The sequence below is a fragment of the Paroedura picta genome, chromosome 9 (genome assembly GCF_049243985.1).
Source record: "Paroedura picta isolate Pp20150507F chromosome 9, Ppicta_v3.0, whole genome shotgun sequence".
NCBI classification, from domain to species: Eukaryota; Metazoa; Chordata; class Lepidosauria; order Squamata; family Gekkonidae; genus Paroedura; species Paroedura picta.
Window position 1 is genome coordinate 45,018,003 of NC_135377.1, and position 14,639 is coordinate 45,032,641.

A 14,639-nucleotide genomic window follows, 5' to 3' on the forward strand; every position below is an offset into this window, starting at 1 on the left:
GCCCAGAGCTGCTATTTTCTCTCAGTGGTGTCTTTGTGAGGGAAGAAGCCCTTTTGTTCTTTGAAAATACTATGGCTGTGAAAACAGAGAGCTGGGCGCAGCTTGTTCAAGGGCCTGTAGAATTTGATTGAAAAACAACCATTCCAGACTCCCTGAAAGTCCCTCACAGCAATGATTAGAAAAAGATAGGGAGGCAGTTCTGAGGAGGAGGTGAGATACTAAAATGAATGACAAGAATGCCTATTGGGAACAATGGGAATGGCCTGAGGGCTCATTGGATACAATGGTACCGAGGGACTGATTTGCATGGGCTCCAATGGAATACATTATAGCACTCAAACTTTCCTATGAAGATGTAGAAAGGATTTAGATGAGACACCTGTTCTGGGCCTGGAATGAGATTCCCCAAAGTAGACTGAGAATCTCTGGGGGTTGAATAAGTGTTATGCTAGTGGAATGACAGTCTGCCCCACCACCCGAGTGGAATGACAATCCCTGGGTCCAGATAATCAGTTCTGCACCTAGATTGGAATCACAGCCCCTAGGACCATGTAGCCCCTAGAGCACTGACTTCAGACCCAGAAGCCATCATTCCACTCTGGGTACTGTCATCCAATGCCAGAGTATTTTATCTGAGTCCAGGACTATCATGCCAGGCCCAGGGAATATTTCTCATAAACCATTCTGCATTTTATTTGCAACTTTTGTGTATTATAACTTATTTCAATGGAGCCTATGCCCAGTCAATTGGCATTCCCAAATCCCATTACATCCTATGGACCTTCAGGTGGCGGCTTCTCTCATTGTTCCCAATAGGCATTCTTATAATTCATGTTTGATGAGAGTGGTGATTGCAGTATGGAAATTAAACATCAAATTGCTCTGAGTTGCTCAGCAATGACGTGCTTGAACTGAACATGGAAGAGCAAGGACATAAGCCTGATTACCAAATTAGTTTGATCTATAACATTTCCAATAGCCACTTATGGCTATGAAAGTTGGAAAGTGAAAAAATTGGACAAGAGAAGAATCAATATGTTTGGTGTTGGAGGAGGCTTCTGTAGGTTCCAAGGACAGCAAAAGTCACAAACAAGGAAATGCTACAGCTTATAAAGCCTGATATATCACTGGTAGGCAAAATCACGAAACTCTAGCTCACTTACTTTGGCCATATCATGCAACCCAACTCAATGGAAAAGGTATTATGCTAGGACTGGACAGTGGAAAAAGGTAACCAGGCTGGCAAAGAGCACAGTGGTTAGATACAATCAAAATGGACACCAGCCAAAACGTCACACAACTAAAAGAAGCGGTGCAAGATCAAAAATCATGGTGACAGTTGAGCCATAGAATCACTAAGAGTTGGACTCGACTGAATGTTAGCACCATCATCATCATTCATGTTGGTACATTCCCAGACCAACAGAAAGGGATGGGGGCCTGCAAAGGAAGGCACTTTATGGGGGGGGGGGGGAGGACAAAAACAGGCCACCGTAAGGAATGATGACAAACTCAATCATTGTAGGGGAAGGGAAATGCAGATTTTTATTTTAAATGTCATATCCTGCAAAAGCTCTCCTGCTACTGCCATTTTAGGAATCAGTGGAGAAAACTAAGTCTGCACTGAAAAGTATCTACTTTTGGGATCTGTAAAATTGACCCTCTTGGTCCAATTCACTTGAAACTTGGGGGGGGGGAGTGTCTTTAGATTATAGAAATGACTGTGTTGTGTACAAATGTGATGGCATTACCTTTCTAAATAGCTGTCCCAGACCCTCAAATACATTCTGCATTGAAAATAATGGTCTCAAACTCTGGAACCACATGAATTTGAATACCAAACCAGTAATGACCAAATTCAAAATATGCAGCTATGATACCAACTCAGATCTAGAATTATAATAATTTTTTTTCTTGACACCCCCCCTCAATCTGAACTCTAGAAGAATTCTGAGGCTATGAATAATGCAAGGTAATTTGTGTCTGTTTTGACAGTAAGACTCTGAAGAATAGTCCCCTTTGGACTGTTAAGGCTCTGATCTGATGTTTTTAAATCCAGGTGCAGATTTGTTAATTAGCATGTCCTAACATCTGTACTAAATGACAATTTCCAGAAGTACTTGTGGAATGACATCGCTGCTATGTGAATTCATCCTGATTTCCTGACCTGAAGGTATAGGAAGCCAAGTTTAGACAACGTGCGGCATTCTTTAATATGCAGCACAATCTGTACGTACAGACTTGTCCTCAACACAAGTAAAGCATGAAAAGAATGTTCATCAGCTAGAAGCATTTGGAAAAGGGAACTGCTCTTTTTATGATCAGGAAAAAGGATTGTGTTGTGCTGAAAAATAATAACAGAAGCTAAAGAAATATTGCTGGTGAAAATGTTGATCTGGTCCAAGGTGGCAAAATCAGACAACTGTGTGGATGTAACAGCTGAGAAAGCTGCAAGAACCTAAACCACACCCTTTCACAACCTATGGGGTCAGAAACTATTCAGCCCATGCTCCAACTATAAACAAGAACATTTTTATCTCTCTTAGGCAGCGGCTTTCAAGGCCATGTTCATGGAAATCTCTGCCTTGAAAGATTCAAAAGAAAAAGTTAGAAATTTCAGGCCTTTGGACCCCAATTCTTTTCCCCCAGAATAACTGAAGTGGACCATAAGTATTTGCTTTTTTACTTTATCATTTCAGAACTGCAGTGGGTCTCCCTCAGCTGATCCTTTTATCTTATCCCAAAATACCCTTCAGTCTCATTCTTCCTCACCACTCTCCTCCTACTACAAATGTTGTAAAGAGAACTCAGCAACTAGCTGGTTAAAAAAAAATCAGAATTCAGTGTCTTGCAAGGTCATCTTGTGAGACTGTTAGTGCCACAGATGGACATGAAAACGTATGACTTACATTATGCCACAGGGCTGGTTCACAGAATACAGAATACAGTGCCCTCAGTTAAGGATCAGATATCCAAACTGAAATCCGATCCTTGGCTGAACACTTTGTGCTGTGTTGTGACTCCTATTACCACAATGTGAGTTCTAAGCCCTGAATTCTAACTGGTTAATAATTCAAACTAGCACTACAAGTTTTACAAGAGTTCAAGCACAGAATGTATTCTTTTGGTAGCCCCCTCCCCTCATCCCCCTCTCCTCACCCTAGTTCCAGGCCACTCATAGGCCAACCTAGGGAGGGCTGGGCCTGTGCTTTCGCACCCTAGCAGCTGCCTGGCCTCCTAGCCTCTCCTGTGGCAAGCTCTCCCTCCAGAATCTGGCCGCCACCTGTCTCCTCCACCTCTGACTGAGCAGGACTGCAAGTGGGAAATTGGGTGGGTTGGGGCTCCCCCGCTTTCTGTAATCTTTGAGATCTTAGTGGTCCACAGTTTGTCTGAGATGCACATGCAGATTTTAGGAACCAGGTTTATTTTTTTTTGGGGGGGGGAGAGACTACCCCAATTTGGGCATTGAAGGAAAGAAGACTGATTCTGTTGCCTATTCCAGATATGTGGAATCCTCCCTCTGCATGCCTGGCCCCATTTAGTAGATTTTACTAGTCCTGATTAGCCTAAGGATTTAGAATCAGATACACTGATTGTAGGTTTCTACTCTAGACTTACATGCCTGACTCATCAGACTTTAGATAGTAGACATTAACTTAATGACATATACGGGGGGGAGGGGGTCCTTCCTGAATTATGTGAGTATCATATTCAGAACGGGCCCATGGTTGTCCCACATTCTTCTTCTGCAGCATCAAAAAGCCCAATTTGGTACAACCTAAATGTTTCTTCCTGATAAGTCCCTCTGTCTCTTTTCAGCCGCTATTCTCTTAAAAGATTTAAGATACATTTACTTTACGCATAAGCATTTAGATGCTGCAGCTGAGATAAGCAGTTTGGGAGGTAGATGCAAATTCTTACTTGCAGATCTATTACATTCTTGAGTGACACATCCATTCATATGAATGAATTTCTGCAAGATCAGATTACTATTTAACTATGAAAACTACAAGATGCATTTTAGATTTAAGACACTCAGTAGTACATTTGTAGCCTTTAGTGAAGCAAATGCAACTGGTGCCATATGATTCTGCCAATTACCAGGAGCAGTTCATGACTTTGTATGAACATGTGAAAACCAGGTGCTAGCTTTCTGTGCTATATTTGATTAACGAAGGATTGTGTACCTGAGATTAGTGAAAGCAAAGAAGATATGGGGTTCATGATGCTAAACTAGTCAGCTGTGTCCCTGTGTGGATCCAGAAGCCCTCTTGTTGCTATGAATGCACTGTGTACCCACCGCCCAATATCTGTATCAAGCTAAACTCCTAATCTGCAAAATGTGAACTACATCAGCCTATTGCAGAGTGTCTTAAACGCAAGAACTGTAAAAGCTATAAAGCATTTTGCAAATTAAAACTGATACATGGATGGCAGTAACAGGAATTTTACAACTAAGGACTCCATTCAAAAAGGGCTGTTATCCTTGGGTGTCCACCTGCAGGAATTTAAGGTTTGGATTATTTCTAAAATAGCTGCAGGAATAAAAACTACTGATGACCCAGTCCAACAGGCTATTAAAGGAAACTTATCCACTATCCACGAAAAGGAATAAAACAGTTCAAAGCTAACTGCATTTTCTTCTGACCAGCTAGTGAAACTATCAAACAAAAAAATAAGGAGTTGCTTCTAGGATTAAAGACAATTTCCTGGATAGCCAAACCGCATTTCCCATTGATGTCTTGCAGGACGATAAGATGTCCTGTAAAGTTAATGATTTTACTTTGGATGCCACATGGGCATGCCAGAACTCAGCTAAGTCCTCCATATCTGTTTTGCTACATGCACAGCAAATTAGTCAAAATCTATCTGTTTATGCATTGCCATTCTTTCATCCCAAAGTTCAGTGCAACAGAAAGAACAAATAAGCTTGGCCCGGAAGCCCTAAATTTTAGAAGAATTCCTGTTTGCTGAGAGGATAATGTAGCTCAATAGATAGAGATTTGCTTTTGGGTTGTTTTGGCCCCAAACCCTGCTTTTTTGCTTTCTTTCTTTTTTTGCATTTTTTAAAGGCAAGGAAGAAGACAAAGAGAGAGAACACACATTACCTGTCTTGGTTTAAAATGCCAGTCATTTTGTTGCTGCTGCCCTCGGCCCTGAAGATAAGGAAACACTGCACGCTGTTGCATAGCATATCCCATGCAATGCCCTAGGCCTGAGCACAAAACTAGCCATCCTATAATATTTGGCCTCCCTGTTCTGGCCGTCATCTTGCCTAGCTTTAGGCTGTGCTGCTCAGAGGCAATCCTGCACAGTCCTTTTCTTGTACCACCTCTTTACTGTTTGGCTTCTGACTCAGATAAGCGAGCCTGTAGGTGATATGCCCCTCCTTTAAACTCTATGCCTGAGTCAGATTGTGCAACACCTAACAGTTCCTGAGGTTAATGAACCATTCTGTAATTCCTGCAAATGAACGTACACCTGAATTAAGGTGTGGCAGGCATCCCCTTTTCCTTGCCTAACGCAGTCAGACAGTACTAGATGATTAAAACTGTAAATCACTGGCTGAGTAATTCTGTAGAAACATGCCAGGTGTGGGAGCTGCTGGCGTGAGCACTTGAATGGCTTCCTTTGGGCTACAGATTTTTATAAGCCGGGGGGGGGGGGAGAGAGTGAAAAAACGGCACAAAAGAGACATGTTGGTAGTGAGTGGGAACAGACCTGGGAAGTTTTTACACGTATATTCAGCATGCTGACCAACTGGATTCAACATACAGCAGACTGCAAATGTCATTTTATAAGAAACGTGGGAAGTACTCTCAAACTGACGTTCAACAAGGAATATTTTAATGCCGCTTGAGAAGAAAGCTGACAGGCATACATAGTAATCCTAAATAACTTTACATGGAAAAACAGACAAGTACTAGAGGAAGAAGGCCTTTAATGATTATGAAGGAGGAGGAAGTTCAGTGGATGTGACTTTTCTCACTCCTGTGTGACAAACTACATTTACAAAAATTCCCTCTGCTGTGCAGTTATTGTAAGTCCTCCTTTACTGCTGGTCACTCTGAAGGTAACAGTCCAACAGAAATAAATAAATAAAGCAAGCAAGCCAAGGATGTTTGGCTCTCTGAAGCACCTTTCTGAGTGGAAAGGAGAATTTTACTAGACAAGAGGAGCGGAATCTAGGGAAGCCATACGGAAGAGTAAAGATTCTTGGTCCAGCAGCACTTAGGCCAAACTGTGCTGTGCAAATATTTCAAGCACTGCTTTTCATAGGATCACAGAGTTGGAAAGGACCTCCAGGATTTATGTTCTTCTGGCAGAATCCATGTACAGGTACTAGGGCTAATCCTGCGTTGAGCAGGGGGTTGGACTAGATGGCCTGTATGGCCCCTTCCAACTCTATGATTCTATGAAAATGAATGTGAAATGTTATCTACAGCCATCAGCCATCATCAGGATCGCCAGTCGCCTGAAGAAAAAATCTCTCTTCAGTGGAGGCTTAATGGAATAGTATTTACCAGGCAATATTATCTACCTTTGTGCCAGGTAAACGTAACCACGATAATGTTCTTAGACTCAAACTAATAATATGATTCTGCATCTCAGTGGGCCTCATCACTGAAGCAAGCATGCAGGGATGCTAAGAGTCAATGGCCAGTTTCCAAGCTCAAAAGGTTGAGCACCAACTTCTGTTCTTGAACAAGTCCAACAAGTAAGGGCCACTATGCAAGATGTATGAAGCTGACCTAAGTTATCATGAATGGATCTTTTCTGCATGTGGAAGCCAATCCCTGTGAACCATCGGTCCCATTGCTATAGCTAAATCAATAATGGCCCTTATGAGTAATGTCTGATGAATGACACAGACAAAGAAAATCACCTACCTGACATGAATCACCAACATATGGAGGAGGGCAGGAACAGGTCTCTACATTATAGGCAATGTTGCCAGTTCCTGTCGCTCTGGCTTCTTCCAGTCCGACCTCACCCAAAGTTAACCGCTGAGATTCTGTGAAATGCAGCCCTCTGATGTGTAATCCATCCAGTCTAGACAGGACTGTCATCAGCTCTTCTCGCGATACCAGCTCATGGGAGACTGCATGTCTGAAGTTTCCCTGGACAATGAAAATACAATGAACGTTTGGCTCGAGGTTAAACTTCATATTCCGCACACACACTCTCTCTCTAGGCATGTGTATTAAGAAAGAAACCACCTCTGTGCAATATCAAGAGACTCAAAAGAAGGCAAGGTCAGGGGGCTGACATTCTTTTTCAGCACAATTTATTCACAGGGGGTTTGTTATAATAAAATGGAGGAAGGGAGAAATGTAAGTGTCACTGTAGAAGCAAAGGTTTTCATTCAGGATTCTTCTAAAAAGATATTGTGGAAGGAGGTATGTGCTAAGCAATAGCCATCTTTTCTTATAATTACAGTATAAAGTAGAAGCATCAATAAAAGGATAAGCCAATAAATAATAACTGCTAAGAGCCTCTTGTGGCGCAGAGTGGTAAGCAGCAGAAATGAGGCTCATGCTGTCTGAAGCTGTCCGCCCATGAGGCTGGGAGTTCAGTCCCAGCAGCCAGCTCAAGGTTGACTCAGCCTTCCATCCTCCCAAGGACGGTAAAATGAGTACCCAGCTTGCTGGGGGGGTAAACGGTAATGACTGGGGAAGGCACTGGCAAACCACCCCGTATCGAGTCTGCCATGAAAACGCTAGAGGGCGTCACCCCAAGGGTCAGACATGACCCAGTGCTTGCACAGGGGATACCTTTACCTTTAATAACTACTCTACCACCCCAACCACTTTGTACCTTATAGGGATGCTGGACCTGGTGAGACAGACCAGAAGAATGTTCTTCTCTCTTTTGCCTGAGACCGGTCCTTACCTATATATCAGAGGCTGCTAATAAATTGTCTCCCTAATTATGAGGAAATACTTTTTTACTCCAGCCAGCCTGATGCATTTCCATTCCATCAGGCGCCACAAGTCGTTATCTGAACAAAAAAGCTAATTTTCACAGAGTAGCCACTCAGAAAAGAAGCAACTGGGGGGGGGGGGGTAGCAGCCACTTCCCTGAACACTTTAATTGGAATATGCATAAGGCTCTTATCTTATGAGATAATATTTCAAAAAGGACACGTTTCAAAGCACTTTCTTGGAATCACAATTCGCTGCAACTTTGGGCATTTTCAAAGGGAAAGTAAGGAGCACACAAAGGGTTTGAGATGTGAATAGAGACAGTGTATTAAAAAAAGAAGGTTCCACATCCCTCCAAGCTTTATGGCATGAAAATATATTATTAATTGAAGGGCTATGGCATAACTATAGGGTATACTTCTATCTCCCATAGGCACAGGGCTCATGAGTATGCACAGCAACTAAAAGGTAAAGGTAAAGGTATCCCCTGTGCAAGCACCAGGTCATGTCTGACCCTTGGGGTGATGCCCTCCAGTGTTTTCATGGCAGACTCAATACGGGGTGGTTTGCCAGTGCCTTCCCCAGTCATTAGCGTTTACCCCCCAGCAAGCTGGGTACTCATTTTACCTCGGAAGGATGGAAGGCTGAGTCAACCTTGAGCCGGCTGCTGGGATTGAACTCCCAGCCTCATGGGCAGACAGCTTCAGATAGCATTTCTGCTGCCTTATCACTCTGCGCCACAAGAGGCTCATGCACAGCAACTATGACCTGCCCAATTCCACTGACTTATGCTGATGCTGCCATTTGAGAGGTGTCAGTCAACTATGGCTAAGGAGCTAGAAGAAGGACCCATCCCTTGTTGGCAGACTTACTTTAGCACACTTGCATGTCTCCATCAAAATTTGAGTCCAGTAGCACCTTTAAGACCAATAAAGATTTATTCAAGGCGTGAGGTTTTGAGTGCAAGCACGCTTCCTCAGACAACAAAAGCTCACACCTTGAATAAATCTTTATTGGTCTTAAAGGTGCTACTGGACTCAAATTTTTGTTGTGCTTCTTCAGACCAACAGGGCTACCCACTTGAATCTATCTTGATGCTACAGTTTCATTTTTCAGTGGCATTGTTCTATGCTCCTCACTACCCTCTAGTGGTGAGAAATCAAGGGGCATCGCTGCAAGAGTTATTGGAATGAGAGAATCACAGACTTGTCTTTGTATTATCTATTTATCTACAAGCAAAGCATACTAGAAGTAAGAAAGATCCCTAAAGGAGGCAGCATAATCATGAGTTCTGCAACAGAACTCCAAACACCACTCAAAGATCCTTGCGTACCCAGGGAATTGCTAATTGCTGCTGTGGGATAGTAGGTGAATTTCCTCCAGGACAGGCTGGATTCTTGAGATTTTTGTTGAAGGGATCACTTGGCCATGAAATTGGGGTCACCATGGATGGGTAGCTGTGAGTTCCTGCATTGTGCATGGGGCTGGACTAGATGACCCTGGAGATCCATTCCAAATCTATGATTCGGTGCTTAATAGTTAAATTATACTAAAAAAGTACAATCCTCTCTGGCCTCATTTAGACTTTATTTACATCCTCTAGTGGGGACCCAAAATGGCTGACATCCTCCTCTCCTGATTATATTCTCATAACCACTCTGTGAGGCAGGTCAAGCTGAAAGGATATGAGTGGCCCAAGGTCATTTAGTCAACTTCCATGGCAGAGTGGGAGTTTGAGCCTGGGGCTTTCTGATCCTAGTCCAACACTAATCACTATACCGTGTAACATTCCCTCCCTCCCTCCCTTCCTCAACAAACCAACAAGCCAGGAGAGAGCTGAGATTTCCCATAGGGCTGGTATCATGCAAATGGGTCCTATCTTTCCTTGTGACATTCCTTCTCTGCCCCCCAAATCCTCACAATACTTTGAGGAAGCCCCAATCAAATGAATGCCATCTAATTCCTCTCCACGCAAGGTCCCATAGTGTTAGGGAGCATTAAGGCAGCATAAAGTGTAGTGTGCGTCAGCACAAGGCTTGTGGACAGGCTACAGTGCTGTCAGAAGGACGGTGAATGATCATAGCTCTTACCTCAACTAGTTGAACGGATCCATAATATTGTTTGCCAGGCGAAGGACTGTTAGGATCCACATAGATTATTTTCAGCCGCTTTCCCTGTACAAAATATTATGATTCCAACACATAGCAATTAAGTACAGAATGCGCATCAGCACCCTGCTAATTCTAGATATGCCAGCTGAAATTCTAGCATTAGTAAAGAGGAACACAGCATAGTCAACCTCAGCAGGTAGTTTTGGGAAATGACAACTCTTCTCAAATATTTTATATAGTGTGTAATTTTTTTTTTAATTTAAAAACCATACTAAAGTCTCTGTTGTGGCCACCACAATATGTTTGTGGCATCTCAATGAGGACTGGGAGACCACCTGGGCAGAGATCAGGAGCAGACTTCACCCCCACCCCTTCTCTCTCTCTCAAAAAACACCGAAGGCCCCAAACAGAACAGTCCATGCTCACTTGACTGTTGAAGTAGCTTCTAAACAAAAATTTTAAGCAGGGACTGGGAGACGGACCGTGGGAGATCAAAGCCAACTTTGAATCCTTCGTCTGATAGAACTATGAAGCTATCATCTGAAAAAGGCATATGGCTAGCTCCAACCTGATTTTCTACCATTTAAAAAGACGCAAAGTTCCTCTCTGACCACCTGAGAAGAAAAAGAACTGCGCAAGAAAAAGCTGTCTGGACCCAACCCATAAGACTTCAGTCTGAAGTGGAGGAAGCCGGCTTCCCTGAGTTACATCCAAGATTATTCTTACCGTTAGCACCACATCAGGCCTTCTTTCCAGTAGAGTCATACCTTCACTGGGTAAGCCAAAGGTTTTCACCTGATAACTCAGGTAGCCACCATATGAAGAAAGCTGAAAAACACATTTAGGAATGGTTATAGTACTCACCTTTGACATCATTTCTAGGCAATAAAAAGCAAACAGACAATCTCAATGGTTTTGGTCCTTGCAAGGACTTCACAAGCAATACCAGTAAAGCTTTGACAGAGGTGCAGCAGTGGAGAGATCATACATTGCCAGATGGATTGTTTATAGGAACAAGAGGGCATGAGCTGAAAGGAAGCGTGTTGTTGAGGAAGAATACGAAAATCCTGACAGGTGGCAATGGCATCATAAAAGATACAGGGTTGGATCCAGCACAAATACTGTACAAGAATTGTGGGCCTTTCTTCCCCATTTTTCCTTCCTCCCAGTACCCATTTCTGACCCCAGGAGTAACAGCCATGTGGTTTGGTGGGGTACAGTGAAAGGGCAAGGGGGTCAAATTTCTTCCTTTTTTCCCCATCAGTAGAGCTTCCTGGCCTGTAAGGCTCTTAGTCCACATGGATCCCGCATCAAAGGGAGTAAGTTTTCCTGCTCTCAAAAAGGATTCGCATGGAAAGAGCAAAGCAGGGAAGATCTGTGGCTTCTGCTGATGGACTGCTGAAGCCAACCCATGGTGTGAAGAGAGCAGGTGGCAGAAATCTAGAATAGTCACTCCCATGAAGAGGGAGAAAGAAGAGTGCACAATAAAAAGTTCGACAACTTTGACCCGTCACGCTGTAATCTGAAAGGTCTTGCATTGATGTTAGGCATGATGAACCTGGAACAATTACCTTCTCTCCCAAATAAGATGGCGGTGCCACCCAGTACAAATTCTGCACAGAGGGAGACAACTCTTGAACATCAGCAACTACACTGTTGCTGCTTGGATTGAAAGTGGTAGGGATGTCCGATCCATCCACTTGTTCTAGGTGCCAGTTCCTCATATCAACGAACTAATGAAAAAACAGATTAGTTATTTAAAAGCTATGAAAATGAATACATCTCTTCCCAGGGAAGGAATTCATTCATATGGCTACTAGGTTTGTTATGGAGACTTTTTTCTCTTCAGCCAAGGAATCTCCTGCTCTTGTAAGCAGGCCCTACGACTCTGCCACCACCAATCACCTCTGGCTACATGTTGCGTATGGGGATCAGCATTGGGCATATATTGGATGAGTTTCCCCCACCAAAATCTCAGGTGTGTAATTTAGCCTCATGAAGTGAGTTTCCCCAGGCTTTCCTGCAACTATCGTCCAATGGAACTGGGAAACTAGTTATTATTCTCTAACAACAAACACAACAACAACAGAAAGTAAACATACCTTAATTTTACGTTTATTTGTACTGTGACAGTTAGTGGTAACTCCAAAACAGAAGCAAGAGGTGCAGCCTTTTGGATTAGTGGCATCCAAGTAAAATGTCCCAGGACGGCACATGTCACACTGTGTACCTTCAACATTCTCCTGTAAGTCAGTTCAAGAAATCATTAAACATTTCCCCATAAAGATCCTGTAGTCATATTGTTTCTTTTTCTGTTAAGGCCTTGCTGACAGTTTTGTGGACAATTGCAGGACCAGGTCCAGTTTCTGGGAGCACCTGGCAAGATGCCCTCTGGCAGCTCTCCCTTTCATGCGCACATGTACATCTATGGACTCCCAGCTGCCCAACTTTTATGTGCCTTCTTCATCTTTTCTGACACTGATGCCACTCTAGGGATTTCAGCCAGGGCCAGCTCAGCATAGATGTGTGCCTGAGACTGGGGCAGGGCTGAACCTACTTAGATTTGCCTGTGGCCCTACTGTTTGCTGTGCTGGATTGGACATGACAATACCTTCTCTCCTTGCAAAGCCATGCTGAACTAGACCACTGGCCTGACTGAGATGGAGTTGCTTGGTTTAGGTCTTCCTTCCTGCTTGAGGAAATTGGTCTAGCTGGACCCAGCTGCCCCTGACATCTAGGTAGGTGCCTCTCCTAGAACAAAGAGGAGATTGCCCCAGACTCCTTGGGGACAATCTCCTGTCTTCTAGTTAATGAGGAACCAGCAAGAGACAGCAGAATGAGGCTGTCACATGAAAATTGTGTTCCACTGCTTATAAGCACCTCTCACAGAAGAAAATGGGAGGTCAGGTCAGTCCTGAGACTGCTGCAATCTTACAAGGCAAAAATGGTCAAATGTTTCAAATCGTACTGGCCATGCTAACCCTTGATGCCAGCCTGTTACACCAGTCTTTCTCAACTTTTCACCATTGAGAAACCCCTGAAACATGCTTCAAGCTTCAAGAAACCTCAGAAAAGGTGCCATCATGCAGAATATGGTTGGGAAATATAGCTGTGTACACGCCCACTTGGGGCCCCTCCCCTTACCACCCCCTCCAGGCTCATTTGGGGAGGGCTGAACCTACTTGGGGGGGGGGGCTAGGTTGACATGACCATATATGGTCATATCACCCGATAAATGTTTAACACATTTTTAAAATATTTTAAAATATATTAAAATATTAACACACACCCATTGGGGAAACTCTTCCTGGGCCACCAAGAAACCCCAGGGTTTCACAAAACCCTGGTTTAGAAAGCCTGTTAGTTACTGGTTGATTTACACTGCATTCACATAATTATCTTTAGATTCTCAATCTAGCCAGAAGCATGCATTTAAAGGTTAATTGTGAGTGAACCCTACTGAGTGAGTGTGACTGCAATGGCAACAGAACACAAAATGATATTGCAACTCACAAATGCCCATTTCTGATTGTCGGTTGTGCTACTGCTTTGATAATTATAACCATAAGGAAAGGAAATGCATTTTACATGACAAGGCAGGGGTGGACAAGCTGACTGAGGGAAATAATGCAGAACGCAGAGACCCAACACTTGATCCCTTGTTTCAAAACAAGCAGAGACAAGTGTACCAACAAGACAATTTAGAAGTGAGACGGACACTGGACTGCATTAATAATTTGGGCAAATGACAACCAAAGTAGTACTGTTAAAATTTAGTACTAATGAGCAGTAGTGTTCCACTGTGGTGCTGGCTGAGCAGGTAAAGTTCTGTGAGTGGTATCTAGCCAGGTTTATGTGAGCACCCCGGGACATCCGTTAGCAGGGAGAAGGGACAATCCTCAGACCAGAAGGCTCGTTGGTGGAACTGGGAAAGGTACTCCTTGAGGGATACCATGATCCTCATCCCACAGACCTTGAAACGAGGGAGAAGGGACCTGGCACAACTCCCTTAAGGACTGAAGAATACATTAAAATCAATTTAGCCCTTTAAGTATCCCATTTTATGGTATCAGTTCTCCTTATTCCACATCTGCCTGAAAAAACTCTTTTCATCTCATAGATCTCTCTAAATACTTTGGTTTGTAACAGTGAAGTCTGGTTCTGTTGAAGCCAGTGAAAGTATACTGTGCCCTGAAACAGGGGAAGACTAGAAAGATACACTCAAGAATCAGCGGTGCTACCATATACTTTCTTCTAATCCTTGCCTCCTCTTTGCAAAACTGATGCTAATTACATTTTATAATTACCTCTGATTTTCAAGTTACAACAACTCAAGCAAGGAAGAACGAACTACAGTTTGGATTCTACCTCAAATTTCTGCAAAAGGAAAGATTTCTGTCTGCAGAGCCTGACCCCCCCTCCCATCCTGCTGCAACCCAGAATACCTCCCTGAAATGTGGCTCCGGGGAGAGTGGGGACACACAAGAGTAGCTTGTGGGACAGGGTAGCTAACACAGACCTGAGGTGGGGGGGAGCAAAAATCACCTTTCAGCTTGCAGAAATTTTAGACTGATTCCTACAATTATTTCTAATTTCTAATCCT

At 43.4% G+C, this 14,639-nt stretch overlaps 1 protein-coding gene across 1 annotated transcript in view; it reads right to left on the minus strand.

Moving 5' to 3' along the window:
- LAMA3 (laminin subunit alpha 3) overlaps positions 1–14,639 on the minus strand; it is a 125,306-nt gene that overhangs the window by 43,576 nt on the left and 67,091 nt on the right. The window contains exons 34-38 of the mRNA XM_077352595.1: positions 12,139–12,279; positions 11,608–11,769; positions 10,763–10,864; positions 10,016–10,099; positions 6,891–7,121 (exon numbers count right to left, since the gene is read on the minus strand). Of these exons, the coding sequence (XP_077208710.1) occupies positions 6,891–7,121; positions 10,016–10,099; positions 10,763–10,864; positions 11,608–11,769; positions 12,139–12,279 (720 nt within the window). The remainder of the gene's footprint in view (positions 1–6,890; positions 7,122–10,015; positions 10,100–10,762; positions 10,865–11,607; positions 11,770–12,138; positions 12,280–14,639) is intronic.